At 37.6% G+C, this 21249-nt stretch overlaps 1 protein-coding gene, 1 long non-coding RNA gene and 1 pseudogene across 5 annotated transcripts in view; 2 read left to right on the top strand and 1 right to left on the bottom strand.

Moving 5' to 3' along the window:
* ZBTB41 (zinc finger and BTB domain containing 41) overlaps positions 1 to 5927 on the bottom strand; it is a 59039-nt gene extending 53112 nt beyond the window's left edge. Inside the window, exons 1-2 of one of the 4 annotated variants that reach the window (XM_055234188.2) lie at positions 5729 to 5927; positions 3860 to 5096 (exon numbers count right to left, since the gene is read on the bottom strand). In XM_055234188.2, coding sequence (XP_055090163.1) covers positions 3860 to 4979 — 1120 coding nt within the window. In that variant the 5' untranslated portion in view covers positions 4980 to 5096; positions 5729 to 5927. Of the gene's footprint in view, positions 1 to 3859; positions 5097 to 5217 lie in introns of all 4 variants that reach the window. The other 3 variants (XM_063613723.1, XM_063613724.1, XM_063613722.1) reach the window with 3 other exon arrangements.
* Positions 5928 to 6010: 83 nt separating this feature from the next.
* LOC129458404 (uncharacterized) lies at positions 6011 to 20749 on the top strand. The gene is made up of 2 exons (XR_008649616.2): positions 6011 to 6092; positions 20519 to 20749. It is a non-coding gene; the product is annotated as an uncharacterized lncRNA (long non-coding RNA).
* Positions 16909 to 18740, top strand: LOC129458403 (renin receptor-like; annotated as a pseudogene).
* Positions 20750 to 21249: the final 500 nt, after the last annotated feature.

Below are 21249 nucleotides of genomic sequence, written 5' to 3'. Positions count from 1 at the left end.
TTCTATTAAGAACTAAGTGGAATATCTGCAGGATGGACTAGTCACATTTTTTTTTTAAGGTATAAAACATGTTCTACCTCTACAAGAGATTGTGAATTTAATCTAAGGAAAGATTTTAGTTCTCTGTGTTAACAATAAAAAAGATGAATTATCCAAATTTTCTCTCTCACCCCATCTGTCATCTCCCTATTTTTGTCTGTTTATCCACTAGGTTTTTGGTATAAGGGGAAAGGTCAAAGGACTGTCATTTGCATGATAATTTGCTGAGAAGAAGATAGCCGGTAGCCTAAGGAAAAATGTAACTGGAAGAAAGGATAAAAGATGCAAAGTAATGGAATCAAATTAGAAGATTACATATTGTGGAACTAATGGTTCCAGCAGAAGGTCTCAAAGCTTATGCATCTCTCATAAACCCACCCCAAAGAAGCCAAGTTAGAAGCTTAAAGAAGGCTAATTGGCTTCTTACAAGCCCAAAGTCAAGCCAGATACCAACTTTTCAACTTAGTTCAAATAAACAAGTACTTACTAAAAATTTGTTTGAAATGACCTGAGATGTTACAAAGAATACTAGCCAAGAGTAAGATACATAACCCCCAGGCTCATAATCTAAGACAGATAAATACCCCAAAATCTGGGTGGCATTTTAAAATTCTACAAAAGGAATGTGGATGATATGAGAATAATGGGAAGGTGGCGCAGGAACTCCTGTGTTGTTATTTTTTTAAATAAACTGTACTTCTAATAATAAAGATGGTAAGAGAGGACACTTAAGACACGTGGATCTTCTGCTACATATTCTTTTCATTCTACCCATCACCAGTCCACTTAGTCTACATTCAGTGTATTATAACTCATTCTATATCCCACTCCCAACGCCACTCATCTTCCAAGTCTAAGCTACATTATCATTCTGGTCCTTTGTTATATGCTCCTTCTTGTCTCCCTGACTCTTTTTTCATCCCTTTTTCCAATTTCCTTCTCCACACTGAAGCCACCATGATCTTTCTAAAATTCTTATAGGCCATGGTTTCCTTTGTAAAATTCTTTTCAACAGTCCCTATCACCTACTGAATAAAGTCCAGTCTAGTTAAATTAGATTGTCCAGAGTATACGCCTCTATAGAGCATACAAGACATACAAAATCTGACCACCACTTTCTTGCCCACCTTCATCTCCTGTTATTTTCACTATGCCTCCCTGACCACCTTGAAACCACTCACACTTGAGCAATTTCCAGAATACAACATACCTCAATGCCTTTGCACATGCTGGTCCTTCTGTCTTGTAAACTGTTCCCTATTCTTTGAGTCTCAACTCAAATACTACGTGCTCTGAGACACTTCTCCTGATTTCCTTAGTCTTCTATACTTATCCTGACAAAATTATCTTTATTGTAACATGATTGTGTTTTTTCATGTACCCATTAAACTCTAAGGTTCTTGATGACAGAGAATATATCATTTCATATTTGTTTAATAATGTTTGGCAGCTTAGAGACAATAAATATGCTAGAACACCTACATTTTGTGCAATATTTTAAGTGATTCCCTAGAATTACCCCATTTAATCCTCATAACAACCTTTCCCTATCCCATGAGAAGGTACTATTAGCATCACATTAGCATCATCTCACTTTACTTATAAGGAAACAAAAACACAGACAGGTTAAGTAACTCACCCAAGAACAGGATTGCAAAAAACCCAAGCAGTCTTATATTACTATAAATCAGGCTTTTTAACTAGCAATATATGAATAAGATATAGATAGACATAGATATTGATATACTAAGGTAATAGAGATGAGAAACTACTGGTGAAAAGCAAGCAGCAGAGCTAAACAAAAGAGAGGAATGGGTAAAAGAGTGGCATAATGTAAAATACATTCAGAAAGGTCAGTTGGAAATAAACCTACAGTGTGACCTATTGATTCCCACAATTATCTGGGCTGAACTTGGAAAAAAAGGAAGGGGAAGGGGAAGGGGAAGGGGACAGGAGGGAGAGAGGGAGGGAAGGAGGGAGGGAGGGAAGGAGGAAGGGAGGGAGGGACGGAGGGAGGGAGGGAGGGAAGGAGGAAGGAAGGAAGGAAGGAAGGAAGGAAGGAAGGAAGGAAGGAAGGAAGGAAGGAAGGAGCAAAATGTCCTCCTCTTAGTAAATCAGCACCTCAATCTTGAGCAGTGTTTTCCCAAATTGTGCAGAAAACTCTAGTTTCCTAGGATGCTCAAAGAAGTACCTCCAAAGTATCTTGTGGTAAAACGATTTAAGGAAATATTGGGTTAAGCAAAATCAACAGGTTTCTTTACTAGAGAATCGGGCAGTTAAAACAGATTGTGAATTATATAGTTCCCAATCTTACTTGAACACAGAAGCCTTCTCTTATATAGCATGTCACGGGAATAGTGTTCAGTGGGACAGTTTGAGATATTTGCGTTGCACCTACAATACCATTTGTGAACTCATCCCTATTCACTCATCTCCAAGTCAAATTAAGACAATTAAGGCAGAATACAGGAAGCATGCACTAAGAGTACAAAGTCTAAGAAGTCCATTGGAAAGATGCAATGTTCTCAGGTACTTCAACCCAAAAACTGTTCTCACCTCTATACATATCTTCACAGTATTTGTTTACAGTTCTACAACAGCATTTTATCCAGTCTAACTTTAACAACTTACTTGTATACATATGCTCTTGGAATTGTTACTGAAGAAGTTATTTTATTCATGTTTACACACAGCCTCAGTTAAAATATTAATAATTATTAAATTAGATTGTCCAAAGTATTCTGATTCAGAGAAAATTATTCCAAAAAACATTATAAAAAGCAAAAAAGTAGATACCACTGTTATGTCAGCGTATAATGCAACATCTTTTTACAGCAAATGATCACCAATTCCTTATAAAACCAATTTCCGCCTATATCAATAACATAAGTAAGTTAACACTGTAAGACATATGGGGATATATTAAACTGGGTAAGTAATTTTACCAGGTCAGATTGCACTAATGTTTTTTTTATCATCATATGTGGTAGAATATATTTCACAATTTCATAACTTCAATTTACCTGGAAGCTTAATTGTTGCAGTTGAAAAGCTCACATTAGAACAGTTCATCTAAGACGCTTCCAAGAATTATCTTACCTAGCAAATATTAGACAACTTGAAATTAAACATGTACTGACATAAAGTGACAGACTACATTTCCTACAAATTCTTTTCTAATAGAAAAAAATGGATGTATTCATTATTATAACAACCAAAGCTTCTTGGCCTTTTGGCTAAGGTCACATGTATAATATAACCAGAGTGCTACTAACTAGGATACTTCCTAAAGTCTCTATCTACAGTATTAAATTACATTCATTTCAATTTTATCCTTCACCATAGTTTAATATAAAACATCCCCTTTCTATTAAATAGTGCTAGATACTGGAAAAGTGACAACATTTATAACTCATATATTACCATGCACGGGGAAAACAGTGTACACATTATTAAATCTAATATAATCTACTTTTTTTTAATGAGTTAAAAATAGTACTTATCACTGGAATTAAACCGGCATATAAATCAAAGCTCTACATGATAATTATTGACACTCTGGAGTCTTTCATAGCAAATACATGATCTAATGATGTGTCACTGGGACATGAAGAAAAGTAAAGGCTAATATAAATACTTAAATTAATTCCTGAATCACAACAAATTTAAAGTAACAGGATAAACACTATTGAAAACCAAGGTATTCTCCCTACTTAAGCAGTCTTTTTAGAAGTTACTTTCCAAGTTTAGTTTTTATTTATCACCTTTAAAATATCCATGAAAAGTGATTAGAGATAGAGAACAAGTTTTCTTTTCTTACCTATTCGGTCAAACGTTTTATCACATTTAGGGCACTGCAATATTTTTTTGTTGCTGTTCTGAATGACCACTGGAGTTAACCCCTCATGAATATTTCCTACAGAATCACCAGGCTCAGGTTCTTCTTCTGCATCATTATGATCCTTTTCACTTTGTTCTTCAATGTCAGAGTATTCATCTGACATCTCCTCCTCTAGCTCATCTTCTTCAGCATTATATTCACTTCCAGGGTCCTCAGAATCATTTCTATCTGACTTCTCCTTATCAAAATTTTCTTGATTCAAATTGTCTGACCCATCTCCACTTTCCTGTTCATCATCGCTGGTGTCATCAAACTTAACAGGGCACTTCCGATTCCTTTTTGATCTTCTTGCTGAGAAACTTCTCTCCAGCATTTTTAACCCATGTTTTTTCCCTAATAAAAGGGACCTATGGGTTTTAGCCAAATGATTCTCTAAAGACTTTTTATAACAAAAATGTCTACTACAGAATTTGCACTGATGATTATTTGATAGTCTTCCAGTTAATTCATTTAGTGTTTCTTCTGGTGATGACTTTTCAGTTAGCTCTGAATGAAAAGGGGCAACATTTTCGTTATTTAACAACTTCACTGCATCTATAATGTCCAAAAATTTTGCAGCCTCTAAAACAAGAGGTATTTCATATTTGTACACAAAAAATTCTGATGTATAAAGAAATTCAAGCAAATGCTGAAAAACTGAATGTGTTACGTGATCCAGTGTGACAACATCAGTGCTTGGATTTTTGCTCAAACACGCATGAAAATAACTACTGCCGACAGCAACGACTACTTTATGTGCACTAAATTCTTTTCCTTCCACTATGATAAGTAAATCACAAAAAGATGGTTGCTTCTGCCTATCATCATTTAAATATTTTAGCAAATTCTTATTATACTGCAAAGAACTTAAAAGCTTTCTCTGATCTGGAGAGGGAGGAAGTTCCTGATAACAGTGAAGAGCTTCAGGAGTTGGTCTTTCTGCAGAATGAGTATAGGTCACTTGGTCACACTCCACTGCAACATTTCCTTCTGAAGAATCTTTATGATAGCCTAGATGGATCTTCTCAAGATTTGAAGTAACCTTTCTCCTCTTCTTCATTGCAGTACAGCAATTTCAGAACAAGAAACTTCATAAGTGTCTTAAGTGATTTATAAAGGAAAACTAGATTGTCTTGGATAACAGCTTCTGAAGGGGCGTGCCCAAGGGTTTCATGGTCTGCAAAAGAGTGAGAACCACGTAAAATAACTCCATGGCAAAGCAATGCTAAATCAGCCAACGGCAATCATCAACGAATTCTTTCTAATTATAACTAAATGATGATAAAATCACAGCTTACACTCATTCGTGGCAAAGATTTTGGGGCGGAGAACAAGGAGGGCCGGGTTTAGAAAAGGCAGCCAACAAAAGAATAATTTTAAAGGAACCCAGGCACACCTTCCAGGCCTGATTCACGAACAGGGTGAAAATACCCGGGCAGAAATGGGAGAGATCTTCCAAGATCGTTGACGGTGCGGGTTGAGGAGGCTGAAGTCGTGGTTTAGGGGTGCTGGGATGGTGACAATAAGGCCGTGGCAGCCGCGAGATCCCAGTCTCTCCATTAACATGCTTTTCTCGGGCGGGCAAGGCACAGCTCTTCAGGAATAGAGAGCGTCCCTCGGCCAAAGCCCCCCGGTGAGAGACGGCCCCAGGAGGGGCGCAGAGCACAAGTGGGGTCAACCAAAGGAACGACTAAAGGAAGCAGAAGAGCTTTCCCAGGCCCTGGCGAGGCGGAGAATGCGCTTGTAGTCGGCGATCCCGCTACCCTTCCCACCCAGTTTCCCTGGGAAAACGCCCCACAGATCCATTACCGGGAACCCAAGGCTCCCCCGCTGGCTCCCAGCAGCTGAGCTCCACTCTGGGCGCGCTCGCTCCTGCGCCTACCCACTTCCGGGTTCAGCCCCCCACCTCACCACCCCCTCCCCTCCCTCCGCTCCTTCCCCTCCCAGAGCTCCGCCGCCTCCGCAACCACCGAACACGTCAACCGCTCGCGCAGCCTCCAAGTCCTCCTGAGAGACCGGCGCGCGGCCCTGCGCGAACGAGTGCGCATGTGCGCGCACCCCGCTTTACGCATGCTCTTTAAGTTCCCCGTGCTCCCTCGGAGACCTTAGCTACACCCCGAATCCGTTACTCCGGGTTTTCGCAGTGGCTGGGTGGCCTACCCCGATCGAAACCGTGAGGCTTTGCTGAGGGAGGGCAATGGGAGAGGGGAGGATTGACGCAGAGTTTAGAAGTAGTTTGCCGAGGTGCAGTAGCACGAATGGATTTCATCCTCACTGGTGTATTTAATAGTTTGTAATCTACCAAACAGCAACTGCCAGAAGCCAGTTCCAGCTAACCTACTGGCGTGCACGAAAGAACTCAGCGATGCTGATCTCGTTTCGTTATTTTTCTGACTTAAACGGCTAAATCTAAACGCGATTACTAAGAAAAAAAAGTATACCTATCATTGTACACAGAAAAAAAATAGAAAAATGTATATATAAGCGTAAAGCTGGTAGGACAGGAAAGGAAGCCGAAACAAAAAGTAAAGAAAAATCCACAAGGACAACTTTTGGAGCTAGTGCCTGAGATTTTGGATTTCTGAGTCCCAGGAGGTGCTGATATCATTGATCTGAGGACTCGTATTATGAAGAGCAAGGTCCTAGAGCGTGTGATTTTACAGGCATAAGGAATATAAGATGAAGGCTGAGACAAAATAGAATCGGTGGCCTAATTTTCTTCCCCCCACCCACTCGTCCCTCCCATACACATATAACCTGACATCTAGAAGGGCCGCACTCCATGGAAGAACTCCTGCAGAGGTGGACTCCTCACCGGCAAACAGGAGGAGGCTATGAAGAAACTTGTCTGTCTCCGATTTTCTTGGGAATTGAAAAAATAAAATTTTTAAGCCTTTCATGAAAATTCCTAGCAAAAACTCACATTCACGTGGATTTGCACAAAGATTTATATCACCTGTGAGACTCATCCCACAAAAACTAGCCACACTGAGGAGAAAAATGTAAAACCAAGATAGAAAAAGGATGGTAGTCTGCAGATACTGCAATTATCAGAAACAAGTATATTTAAAGAAATAAAGGAAAATGAAAAAATTATCAAAAATAACTAAGCAGATTAAAAGAATAATTTAGAAGTGAAAGCTATCGTTATCTTAGTACTTAGAACATTGATGGATATGTGTTTTTATTAAAACAGAAGGGCTGATCCAAGATAGAAAAATATAAATCCAAAGAAATAGAAAAAAATTCTGATAAGAGCAAATAATGAAATAGTGAAATATACAAGAAAGAGAACCAATAGAACAAAAATTTGGGTGTTGGGATATGTAAAAGCTTTAGAAACTTTTGGAAAGATTTGATATTGCCAGTTTTACCCAACTCTTCAAAAAATTTAAAATGGGTGGCAGGGGCAGGTCACATCTCATTTTATGAGACAAGCATAATAAACAGTTGCAAATACGTTGCAGGAAATGAACATTATAGGTCAAACTCATAAAATTAGGTGCAAAAATCATAGATCTACAAGTGATGTGTTTGTGGTGCGTGTCTGTGTGTGTGTGTGTCTGTGTGTGTGTGTGACAGAGAGAGATACAACTGAATTGGATTTAATAAAGGAATGAAAGATTTAGTTAGCATTTAAAAATAAACGTGTAATTCTTCATATTAACAGAATGAAAGATGTAAACCATTGATCATCTCAATAGATGCATAAAAATATTTGATAAATTTAACACATGATTTTTTTAAAATCTCAAACAAGGAATAGAAAATGGCTTAATATAAATAGAAGCTACTGAAAAATTTTTAAATAGATCAAATATCACACTTAATGAAAGATTGAAAACATCCACAGAATTTGAGAATAAACCAAGTATGCCTTCTATCATTACTTCACTTTTTTTTTCTTTTTTGAGACAGTCTCGCTCTGTCACCCAGGCTGGAGTGCAGTGGTGCTATCTTGGCTCACTGCAACCTCCACCTCCCAGGTTTAAGCACTTCTCCTGCCTCAGCCTCCTGAGTAGTGTGACTACATGCACATGCCACCACACCGGGCTAATTTTTGTATTTTCAGTAGAGAGGGGTTTTCGTTATGTTGGCCAGGCTGGTCTTGAACTCCTGTGATCCACCCGCCTTGGCCTCCCAAAGAGCTGGGCTTATAGGTGTGAGCCATGGCGCCTGGCCTACTTGACATTTTAATAGAGGTCTTACCTAGGAGAAATAAGCATAAGTAAGAAATAGAATGTATAAGTTTTGGAAAGGAAGACTAAAATTATCATTATTTAAGTATGTTGGTGACATATTTAGATATGTAGAAAAAATGGTTTTAAATCCTATAGATTATTTTTGACTTTTTAATTTCAATATGTTTGGGGGAACAGGTGGTATTTGGTTACATGAATAAGTTCTTTAGTGGTGATTTCTGAGATTTTGGTGCACCCATCATCCAAGTAGTATACACTATACCCAATGTGTAGCCTTTTATCCCTCACCCCCCTCCCACCCTTTCCCTGAATCCCCAGAGTGCATTGTATCATTCTTATGCCTTTGCATCCTCATAGTTTAGCTCCCACTTATGAGTGAGAACATAACAATATTTGGTTTTCCATTCCCGAGTAACTTCACTTAGAATAATTGTCTCCAATCCATGTTGCTGCGAATGCCATTATTTCGTTCCTTTTTATAGCTGAGTAGTAATCCATAATATATATGTATACCACAATTTCTTCATCTACTCATTGATTGATGGGCACTTGGGCTGGTTCCATATTTTTGCAATTGCGAATTGTCCTGCTACAAGCCTGCGTGTGCAAATATATTTTTCGTATAATGACTTCTTTTCCTCTGGGTAGATACCCAGGAGTGGGATTGCTGGATTAACTGGTAGTTCTTTAAGGAATCTCCTCCACTTTTCCATAGCCGTTGTACTAGTTTACATTCCCACCAGTAGTGTAAAAGTGTTCCCTTTTCACCATGTCCCCGCCAACATCTATTATTTTTTGATTTTTTGATTATGGCCATTCTTGCAGGATTAAGGTGGTATCACATTGTGCTTTTGATTTGTATTTCGCTGATCATTAGTGATGTTGAGCATTTTTTCATATGTTTGTTGGCCATTTGTATATCTTCTTTTGAGGATTATCTATTGATGTCTGTAGCCCACTTTTTGATGGAATTTTTTTTTCTTACCAATTTGTTTGAGTTCCTTGTAGATTCTGGATATTAGTCCTTCATCAGATGTAGAGATTTCGAAGATTTTCTCCCACTCTGTGTGTTGTCTGTATACTCTGCTGATTGTTTCTTTTGCTGTGCAGAAACTTTTAGTTTAATTAAGCCCCATCTATTTATCTTTGGTTTTGTTGCATTTGCTTTTGGGTTCTTGGTCATGAAGTCTTTGCCTAAGCCAATGTCTATAAGAGTTTTTCCAATGTTATCTTCTAGAATTTTTATGGTTTCATGTCTTAGATTTAAGTCTTTGATCCATCTTGACTTAGTTTTTTTATAAGGTGAGAGATGAGGATCACCTCCTTGGTTAGGTGTATTCCTAAGAATTTTATTTTATTTTTTTGCAGCTATTGTAAAAGGGGTTGAGTTACTGATTTGATTCTCAGCTTGGACGCTGTTGGTGTATAGCAAAGCTACTGATTTGTGTACATTAATTTTGTATCCTAAAACTTTGCTTAATTCATTTATCAATTCTAGGAGCTTTTTGGAGTAGTGTGTAGGGTTTTCTAGGTATCATATCATCAGCAAGCAGCAACAGTTTGACTTCTTCACTGATTTGGATGTCCTTTATTTATTTCTTGTCTGATTGCTCTGGCTCGGACTTGCAGTACTGTGTTGAATAGAAGCGGTGAGAGTGGGCATCATTATTTTGTTCCAGTTCTCAGGGGGAATGCTTTCAGCTTTTCCCCATTCAGTATAATGTTGGCTGTGAATTTGTCATAGATAGCTTTTATTATGTTAAGGTATGTCCCTTCTATGCCAATTTTGCTGAAGGTTTTAATCATAAAGGGATGCTGGATTTTGTAAAATGCATTTTCTGCATCTATTAAGATGATCATGTGACTTTTGTTTTGAATTCTGTTTACATGGTGTATCGCATTTATTTACTTGCATATGTTAAACCATCCCTGCATCTCTGGTATGAAACCCATTGGATCATGGTGGATTATCTTTTCCATATGCTGTTGGATTTGGTTAACTAGTATTTTGTTGAGGATTTTTGCATCTGTTTTCATCAGGGATATTGATCTGTAGTGTTCTTTTTTGTTACATCCTTTCCTGGTTTTGGTATTAGGGTGATACTGGCTTCATAGAATTATTTAGGGAGGATTCCCTCTTTCTCTGTCTTGTGGAATAATGTCAGTGGGATTGGTACCAATTTCTCATTCAATGTCTGATAGAATTCAGCTGCAAATCCATCTGGTCCTGGACTTTTTTTTTTTTTTGTAGGCAGTTTTTAAATTACCATTTCAATTTCACTGCTTGTTATTGGTCCCTTCAGAGTTTCTAATTCTTCCTGGTTTAAACTGGGAGGGTTGTACATTTCCAGGTATTTATCCATCTCCTCTAGGTTTTCTAGTTTATGCACATAAAGATGTACACGGTAGCCTTCAATGATCTTTTGTATTTCTGTGGTATCCGTTGTAATATCTCCCATTTCATTTCTAATTGTGTTTAATTTGATCTTCTCCTTTTTCTTGTTTAACCTCTTCACTAGTGGTCTATCAATTTTATTTATCTTTTCAAAGAATGAGGTTTTGTTTTATTTATCTTTCGTATTTTTTTTGTTTCAATATCATTTAGTTCTGCTCTGATCTTTGTTACTTGTTTTCTTCTGCTGGGTTTAGGTTTGGTTTGTTCTTGTTTCTTTAGTTCCTTGAGGTGTGACCTTAGATTGTCTATTTGTGCTCTTTCAGACTTTATTATGTAGGTATTTAAGGCTATGAACTTTCCTCTTAGCACTGCTTTTGCTGTATCCCAGAGGTTTTGATAGGTTGTGTCACTATTATTGTTCAGTTCAGAAAATTTTTAAATTTCCATCTTGATTTCATTGTTGACCCAATGATCATTCAGGAGCGAGTTATTTAATTTCCATGGTTTTGAGGGTTTCTTTTGGAGTTGATTTCTAATTTTATTTCAATGTGATCTGAAAGAGTACTTTCATAATTTCAGTTTTCTTAAATTTATTGAGACTCATTTTGTGGCCTATCATATGGTCTATCTTGGACAATGTACCATGTGCTGATGTTATATTCTGTAGTTGTTGGGTAGAATGTTCTGTAAATATCTTTTAAGTCCATTTGTTCTAAAGTATAGTTTAAATCCATTTTTTCTTTGTTTAATTTCTGTCTTGATAACCTGTCTAGTGCAGTCAATGGAATATTGAAGTCCCCCAATATTACTGTGTTGCCATCTATCTCATTTCTTAGGTCTAGTAGTAATTGTTTTGTAAATGTAGAAGCTCCAGTATTAGGTGTATGTATATTTAGGACTGTAATATTTTCCTGTTGGACAAGGCCTTTTATCATTATATAATTTCCCTCTTTGTCTTTTTTAACTGCTGTTGCTTTAAAGTTTGTTTTGTCTGATATATGAATAGCTATTCCTCCTTGCTTTTGGCGTCCATTTGCATGGAATATCTTTTTCCAGCCCTTCCTTATATGTTGAATCTCTTGAAGACAGCAGACACTTGGTTGATGAATTCTTATCCATTCTGCCATTCTGTATCTTTCAAGTGGAGCATTTTGGCCATTTACATTCAACATTACTATTGAGATGTGAGGTACTATTCTATTCATTGTGCTATTTGTTGCCTGAATACCTTGCTTTTTTTTCTCATTGTGTTTTTATTTTATAGATACTGTGAGATTTATGCTTTAAGGAGGTTTTATTTTGGTGTATTTTGAGGATTTGTTCCAAGATTTAGAGCTCTTTTTAGCAGTTCTTGTAGTGCTTTGTAGTGGTGAATTCTCTCAGCATTTGTTTGCCTAAAAAAAGACTGTATGAATCTTCAGTTATGAATCTTAGTTTTGCTGGATACAAAATTCTTGGCTGATAATTATTTTGTTTAAGGAGGGTAAAGATAGGACCCCAATCCCTTCTAGCTTGTAGGGTTTCTGCTGAGAAATCTGCTCTTTTTCTGATAGGTTTTCCTTCATGGGTTACCTGACACTTTTGCCTCATGGCTCTTAAGATTATTTCCTTCATCTAGACTTTAGATAACCTTATGACTATGTGCCTAGGTGATTATCTTTTTGCAATAAATTTCCCAGGTGTTCTTTGAGCTTCTTGTATTTGGATGTCTATGTCTCTAGCAAGACTGGGGAAATTTTTTTTTGATTAGTCCCTTAAATGTGTTTTCCAAACTTTTATATTTCTCTAGATTTCTCTTCTTCCTTAGGAACACCAGTTATTCCTAGGTTTGGTCATTTAACATAATCCCAAACTTCTTAGAAGGTATGTTCTTTTTTTAAATTATTTTTTTCTTTGTCTTGGTTGGATTGAGTTAATTCAAAACCTTGTCTTTGAGCTCTGAATTTCTTTCTTCTACCTGTTCAATTCTATTGCTGAGATTTTCCAGTGTATTTTGCATTTCTCTAAGTATGTCCTTCATTTCCAGAAGTTGTGATTTTTTTTTTATTTATTCTATCTATTTCACTGAAGATTGTTCCCTTCATATCTTGTATCTGTTTTTATATTTCACTAAGTTGGACTTCACCTTTCTCTGGTACCCCCTTAATTACTTAATAATCAACTTTCTGAATTCTTTTTCTGGCAATTCAGAGTTTTCTTCTTGGTTTGGATCCATTGATGTTGAGCTAGTGTGATCTTTTTGTGTTGTTAAAGAACCTTGTTTTGCCATATTATCAGAATTGTTTTTCTGGTTACTTCTCTTTTGGGTAGACTATGTTAGAGAGAAGATCTGGGGCTCAAGGGCTCCTGTTCAGATTCCTCTATCCCATGGAGTGCTCCCTTATTGTGGTGCTCTTCCCCTTCCCCTAGGTATGTGGTTTCCTCAGAGCCAAACTGCAATGATTTTTATTTTTCTTCCGGATGTAGCCACCCAGTGAAGCTACCAGGCTCCAGAAGTGTCTGTGCAGAGTCCTGTGATGTGAACTGTCTTCAGGTTTCTCAGCTGTGGATACCAGCATCTGCTCTGGTGTAGGTAGCAGGGGAGTGAAGTGGACTCTGTGAGGGTAGTTGGTTGTATTTTTGTTAAATATGTTGGTTTTCTGTTGGTTGGCCTCTAGCCAGGAGGTGATGCTTTCAAGACCACATCACCTCCGGTTGTGTAGGAAGGATACAAACTTGCCCTAGGCTCAGGCATTAGACGAGCCATAGAGCTCCCAAAGAACTATGTGCATTGTCTTTGGCTACCAGGGCAGGTAGAGAAAGACCATCAGATGGGGGTAGGGTTAGGTGTGTCTGAGCTCAGACTCTCCTTGGTCAGGGTTTGCTGTGGCTGCGGTAGGGATGGGGGTGTGGTTCTCTGGCCAATGGAGTTACGTTCCCAGGGCAATTATGGCTGCTTCTGCTGCATGTAGGTCACCAAGAAAGTGAGGGAAAGCCGGCACTTACAGACCTCACCCAGCTCCCACACAGCCCAAAAGTCCAGTCTCACTTCCACCATGCCCCGCCAACAGCACCAAGTTTATTTCCAGACGGCATGTGAGCAGGGCTGAGAACTTACCCTAGGCTACTAGCCTCCCAACTGAGAAAGCAAGCAGGGCTTTCAGGTTTTATGCCTTCCCACATGCCTCAGCTTCTGTGCTGTGTCTGCACTCCCAATTTGCTCCTTCTCCCAGGTTCTGTCCAGAAACTTCGAATTCAATCAAAATTGTTCAGCTGGAAGTTTCCTTCTCTTGCCGTTTTTGTTTTGTTTTGTTTTGTTTTTTTGAGATGGAGTCTCTCTCTGTCACCCAGGCTGGAGTGCAGTGGTGGCGATCTTGGCTCACTGCAACCTCCACCTCCCAGGCTCAAGCAGTTCTCCTGCCTCAGCCTCCTTAGTAGTTGGGACTACAGGCGAGTGCCACCATGCCTGGCTAATTTTTTGTATTTTTAGTAGGGACAGGGTTTCCCCATGTTGGCCAGGCTGGTCTTGAACTCCTTACCTCAGGTTATCTGCCTGCCTCAGCCTCCCAAAGTGCTGGGATTACAGGTGTGAGCCACAACACCTGGCCTCTCCTGTGGTCTTTTCCCAGTTCCCCTGGCAGCCCTTTCCAAAAACCCCTGTGAGACAAAGTCAGAAATGGCTTCCCCGGGGACCAAGAATGCTCATAGGTCTCTTCTTGCTGCGTCTTCTACTCCCGTATTTCGCTCAGCTCTCTAAGTTTGTCTCAGCTCCAGGTAAGTTCAAATCCTTCTGTGATCTGGACCTTCAGGTTCCCCAGTGGGAGTATATATTTGGAGGCAGATGATCCCCCTTTTACACATTCACACTTTGGGCATTCACAGTTTTTCCCCTGTATCCCAGGGCAGCTATCTGCTTCTTTCAAAGGGTCTGTGAATTATCTCAGCTTTCCTGGTATGTTCCTATGGTAGTTCTTGGAGCAAAAGTTCACAGTGTGAGCCTCCACACACTGCTCTGTCCATCCAAGTGGGAGCTGGAAGTTAGTCCTGCCCCCTATTCACCATATTTTCCCTATGGAGAAATTATCAGTTAATGAAGTTGCAGGATGTAACATTGAAGTACAAAATAAAATAGTATTTACCAGTAACAACTGGGATGGTTCATTTTATTTGTCAACTTGGCTAGGCTGTGGTGCCCAATTATGTGGTCAAACACCCTGAGGATGTTGCTGTGGAGGGGTGTTTTATATGTGATTAACAGGCAAATAAGTAGACTTTGAGTAAAGAAAATTACCCTCCATAATGTGGTAGGCCTCATTCAATCAATTGAAGGCCTTAAGAGCAAGGACGGTTTTCATGAAGAAAAAGAAATTCTCTCCAGGAATTCAAGGTAGAAACCCTGAGTTTTCAGCTTGCTGTCCTGCGGAATTCACTCTCAAGACTGGAACATCAACTCTTACCAGGATTTCCCATCTGTGGACCTGTCCCATGGATTTTAGACTGGCCAACCCCCGCAATCATGTGAGCCAATTCCTTCCAGTCAATCAAACAGTCTACCTATCTAAGAGCCTATTGCTTCTGCTTCTCTGGAAAACCATGACTAATACACCAGCAATGAAAATTAAGAAAATAAAACTTGAAAACAATATCATATGATTTCTTCATTCATGTAGTACCAACATCCATGTCTCTAAGATGCCAGAAGTTTTTGTCAGAGAAAGTAACAGGTGGGACAAGGGCCCATAGGAGAGAGTATAGTCTGCAGAAGGCCAAGAAAGAAAGGGGAGCTACACACTCTAGAATCTCTTTCCAGTGTCTTCCTTTTGCTGATCTCTCATGGCCTTAACATCTTTAACAAGCTGTTTCACAAGTTTGTTTCTAAAGATGAAAATGTTTTTCTTCATTTATTCAATAGAATATATATTGAGCAAATACTTTGTACCAGAAATATAACATTTTAAATAAGCTTAATCATAAACAGATGTTTTTCAGTAGCATCACAAACGTAAAATACCTGGAAGTGAATCTAATGAATTACGTTCAACATTTATACACAATTCTCTATGACAGGGGCTGGAAAACTTTTTTATAAGAAGCAAATATGAAATATTTTAGTGTTTATCCCACTTTCTTCTGCATTCTAACAACACGTTAAAACTGTAAAAATTATTTTGTGAACCACGCCAAATAAACCACAGGTTGGATTTGGCATACCAACAGCCATTGTTTCCTAACCACCACCTCTAAAACAGACTTCAGAGAAATTAAAGAAGACTTAATAATTGAAGAAATGTGCTTCCTTAGTCTGTGCCACTGTAACAAGACACCACAGATTGGGTAACTTACATACAATAGAAATTTATTTCTCACAGTTCTGAAGTCTGGGAAGTCCAAGATCAAGGGGCCAGCAATCAGTGTCTGGTGAGTGCTTTCTTGCTGTGTCCTCACATGGCAGAAGAGGTGAACATTGTGTGCTCATGTGGCAGAAGGCAGGAGGGCTAAGCTAGTTACCTCTGGTTCTCTTATTATAAGGTGGAGCTCTCATGAAAATCACTTTCCAAAATGCCTTGCCTCTTAATGCCACCACAAAGGGGATTAGGTTTCAGCTTATAAAATTTGGGGGTTATTTCAGACAATAGTATGCCATATTCATAGATTGGAAAAATCCATATTATGAATATGTTAATTGTTATCAAATTAATCTATAGAATTAAAGACATCAACAAATTGAAATTCATCAATATTAAAATTTGTTTTTCAAAAGACAATGTTAAGAAAATAAAAAAGCAGGCCACACATTGGTAAAAGACATTTGACAAGCATATATCTGGCAAAGAACTTATATCTAGAATTTAAAAAGAACTCTTAACTAATCAGTGAGACAAAACACATATACTAATATAAAATGAACAAAATATTTAAATAGATAATTCATGAAAGAAGATGAGCACAGGGAAAGATCTCTTTTATCTTTAATTTGCATTTTAAGGAAGATGCAAATTAAAACCACAATGAGATATCACTATACATCCATTAGAATAACTGAAAGTATAAAGTATAAAGACAAACAATATCAAGTGTTTATGAGGAAATAGATTTTTAGAGGCCATGTTGTGGTAGAGAGAAGAGAGCCAATGAGGAATAAAGCCAGCTTCTAGCAGAAATGACAGTTAAGAAAAGGGCCTCAGTTTTAGGTGATAACTGCCTGATAGTATGCCACTGATTCACAAGAAACAGGGGAAGATAAAACAAGGGGTGAGCAAAGATTTTGGTTGGAAGATTCAATAACTATAGAATTAGTGTAGGATATTGTAGGATGAGTTCAGTTTTAGAGTCAAGACCCTCTGTGTTCAAACCATACCTCATCACATTCTGTTAGTATTAGCTTTTATGCTCCTCAGACTGGAGTGAAAAATGGAGAGATGTGCTCAGTGTTTCAATTCTTTCTGAAAAATAATTTTACTAGCAGTAATAAACATTTTTTACACTGACAAAAAGCACATATATTTTGAAGTAGGATGAAACATTTGCCTGACAAATTTAAAAAATAAAGACATTTCTCACTGATTAGTAGTGGATATGCCTTCATATTTCTTGCAGCCCATATTCAATTTCCTTTGTCATTAAGAGGACTTTAGTTAAAAAAAAGAATAAAGAGGCTGTATGAACCTGTTTTGAATCACTATAAAATTGGGGTTGGGTGGTAGTGGAATGACTTTGTGTATCTAACCACCTAGCCCTGATCCTGACATATGATCAGTGCCTGGAAGTACTATTTTCCTTGCCCTGCTCCTCCTCTCTTCCATTTATGACAAGAATAGGTGAAGCTTCAATTTTTATTTAACCATTTTTTAAAATTCCTCTTCCAATATTGGGCAACTATAGTTCTTTCCAACCAAAATCTTTGCTCACAGGAATATCTATAAAATATTTCTATATCAAATACATAGTGGAGGATATTCTTTAAGAAAATATTCAGTATATACAGGTATAATTTTATTTTTTACTTTTTTAAAAAAATATTCCTTTAGGCAATGAAAGGACAAGACCCAGGAGTCAGGATGAGTCCTAATGCCATCACCCAGTCACACCGCAGTGCTTACCCGTGTCCCGCTGGCCCGCTCCTTGTTGCCCTGCACTGCGCGGCTGCAGCGGCACCATGACTGTGTTTGTTGTGCTCCTGCCGTTGGTGGCGGGTGTTTGAGGGAACGAGTTTAGTTCCTGGTCTGTTATTTTCAGAAATGGAAATTGGTCTATACCGGGAGAGTGAATCCCGGACGTGGCTGCATTGTCCATGGCCTTCTCTGTGAAGGAAAACCTTTCTTGGCCAAGACTTGCAGTAGGTGACCTATTTCATCGTCCTCGGGCTACCGTCATGGTGATGGTGAAGGGAGTGGACAAACTGGCTCTACCACCAGGCAGTGTCATTTCATACCCTTTGGAGAATGCAGTTCCTTTTGGTCTTGACAGTGTTGCAAATTCCATTCGCTCTTTATTGTCTGAGGAAACTCCTGTTGTTTTGCAGTTGGCTCGTAGTGAGGAAAGAGTGTATTTAGTAGAGAAGGCAAACTCAGTGTTTGAAGACCTTTCAGTCACCTTAGGACAGCTCCATAATTACTTGTTTCAGGAAAACTCCATTCTCAGTTCACTTCCCCTGAATTCTCTGAGTAGGAACAATGGAGTTGACCTGCTTCTTTCTTTCTGAACTCCAAGTGCTACATGATATTTCAAGCTTGGTGTCTTGTCATAAGCATCTAGCCAAGGATCATTCTCCTAATTTATATTCACTGGAGCTGGCAGGTTTGGATGAAATTGGGAAGCATTACGGGGAAGACTGAACAATTCAGAGTTGCTTCTAAAATCCTGTTGACGCTCTGCAAAAGTTTGCAGATAACATGTACAATCTTTATGGTGGGAATGCAGTGGTAGAGTTAGTCACTATTAAGTCATTTGACACCTCCCTTATGAGGAACACAAGGACTATCTTTGAGGCAAAATAAGTGAAGAACCCAGCAAGTCCCTATAACCTTGCATATAATTTTGAATATTCAGTGATTTTCAAGATGATACTTTGGATAATGATTGCCTTGGCCCTGGCTGTGATTATCACTTCTTACAATATTTGGAACATGGATCCTGGATATGATAGCATCATTTACAGGATTACAAACCGGAAGACTCGAATACATTGAATATTCCTTGTGCCAGAATTAGAAAAGGGGTTCGGAAATTGGCTGTTTTGTTAAAATATATCATACATTGTGGTTTAAAGTAGATAGTATACTTTAAATTTATTAAAAACTCACATTTGTTCTCTATTTTGTGTGTGCCTGTGGTTTTTTTTTAGAGTGAATTATAGTATTCATGTGAATCAAACTGTACAGTGTAGATTCCGTAATATACCGAAATATATCATAGCCATTTAATAACATGATTTCATTCCCTTTAATGAGTTTGGAAATACACACTGAAAGAAATTAAAACATTTAAAATAACTTGTGTTATTTATTATGGAAAAATGCACTGAATTTATTAGAGAAACTTATGATGTTTAACTTCTTTACACAGCATAGGTGAAAATCATATTTGGGCTGTTGTATGTATACTATGAACAATTTGTAAATGTCTTCATTTGATGTAAGTATCTCTGAAACAAAAGAAAAGGTTTTTAACTTTGAATAGCCCTAAAATATGGATGTGCTTATACAGTCACTTAGTTTTGGTACTTTTTCTGATTGACAAAGGATGGCTGTTTTTTAACCTTCTTCTTCAAGTTTGGTGACCCATACGCTCTAGTATGGATACTAAAAATATTACATTTATCTAAGAAGAAACTAGCCTTGTGGAGTATAGATGCTTTTAATTATACACACAAAAGTCATTGAGGCATGAATATAAAATATTTTTAGTTCAGTAACTTGTCCCCCTGTGTAAGTTACTATGGTTTGTGGTCCAACTTCATCCTATAGAATATTAAGTGGAAGTGGATGAGTTCTACTTTTTGGAGTGGACTCATGTCTATAAAGACTGACACGTTAATAATAATTCCGAAAAAATTTTTCTTTAAAGCTCTTGTACTTAGCCAATATTTAATGTCCTATTTACATGATGGAGTCTGAAACTCAGAGGAACTTCCTGGGGACCCAAAAAGTATAATGTATATCTAATAGAGTGAGATATATATTCATTCTGTATATTCAGGTCATAAAACACAATTACATTTAAAAGAATTTTAGACAGAAGCGACTTTGAATATATTACAGCTGCAATGCAGAAACACATTAAAGTTTTATGGATAAACATTTTTTCCACTGGAGGGTGCAATTTGTCAGTATATCAAAATATTCACAGTTCCTTTAATGAGTATACTTTATAAATAATATCAGAAAGCTGATTATTTCCAAGACACTAACATAGAATGCTGAGCAGATTTCATGAAACTTTAAATAAATGAAATTTCACCAATAGGAATCTGGGCTTTATTCCACAATATCCTTATGTGGAATATACTTACAATTAGGATCAAGTAAGCTGAACATAATTTTATTCTTTTATTACCTTTTTTGAATACATATATGACTTTCTTGGCTATTAATACTGCAAAAATATATACTAATAATTCATGCTGAAGATACAATCCTACTTATAATATCAAGTTTTATAGTTGTTTTCTTTAGCAGTATATGCATTTATTTACAATCTTTATGAAATATGGATTTATTTTATTAGACTTTATACTCAGTAATAATGGGTGGTCTAAGATTAAATGTAAATTAAATAAGCATAAAACTAACATACATTTAACAAACTTCTTTCTTTTATTATATACATCATATAGTATGAAGGCTATTAGACAATATGTGCTTGAGATATAATACTAATGAAACAAATTATAATAAAAGCTAGTATTTATTAAGCACTGGCTACGTGTTAAGCACAGTTCTATATTTATTAACTTTGCATTTGTAATTTACTTACTCATCACAACAACCTCAACAAATAGGTATCATTTTCTCCATTTCACAGATGAACTGAATGTGCCAAGTTTCTTGTCCAAGTCCATACGATTAATACCAGAACTCCACCGAGATGGCCTGGCTCCAGGGCCCAGACTTAATCACTATTCAACAGCTATGTTAACCTTGTTGATGCCAACCACTGCTACTCAAATACAAACGTGTTGATTTTTATTTTAGACACTTGAAGACAGGCACTTTCTGTTATGAGTTAATGTTTCAAAGATATCCATCAAATATGTATTTGTGTTTTCTATTCAGCCTAAATTAATAGAACTTCTTTAATTATGACTTAGATAAATGAACTTGTGGCAGAGCATCTTAATTGCCTACCCCAGCAGCTCTTTCCATCCCTCTCAGTAACAGAAAACCAATATTTTGCTGGCACATTGCCACAGTATAAGGCTACATTTTCCAGCCTCCCTCTCAGATATTAATGGCCACATAAATGAATGGGCAATGAAATGTTAAGTGTAAGTGTTGTGTGGAACTTCCAGGGAGTCTCCTCAAAAGCTAAGATCTGTGATCTTGCTACACTTACTCTTAGTTACTCTTTTCCACTACCTGCAATGTGGGCATGAAGAACAGCTGGAGCTTAACAGCCATTTTGGATCTTGGAGCAGGATAACAGAATAACAGCCAGACAGGGAAGGAACTGCTGTCTCCTTTAAGCCCATATTTTGAGTCTTTCTCGCATACACAGCTGTATCTAATCCTACTAACACGTTTGATAGGTTTTAA

The sequence above is a fragment of the Symphalangus syndactylus genome, chromosome 19 (assembly GCF_028878055.3).
Source record: "Symphalangus syndactylus isolate Jambi chromosome 19, NHGRI_mSymSyn1-v2.1_pri, whole genome shotgun sequence".
In the NCBI taxonomy this organism is placed as follows: Eukaryota; Metazoa; Chordata; class Mammalia; order Primates; family Hylobatidae; genus Symphalangus; species Symphalangus syndactylus.
Note: the sequence above shows the minus strand (reverse complement) of the source record. Positions and strands in the feature narration are given on the sequence as shown.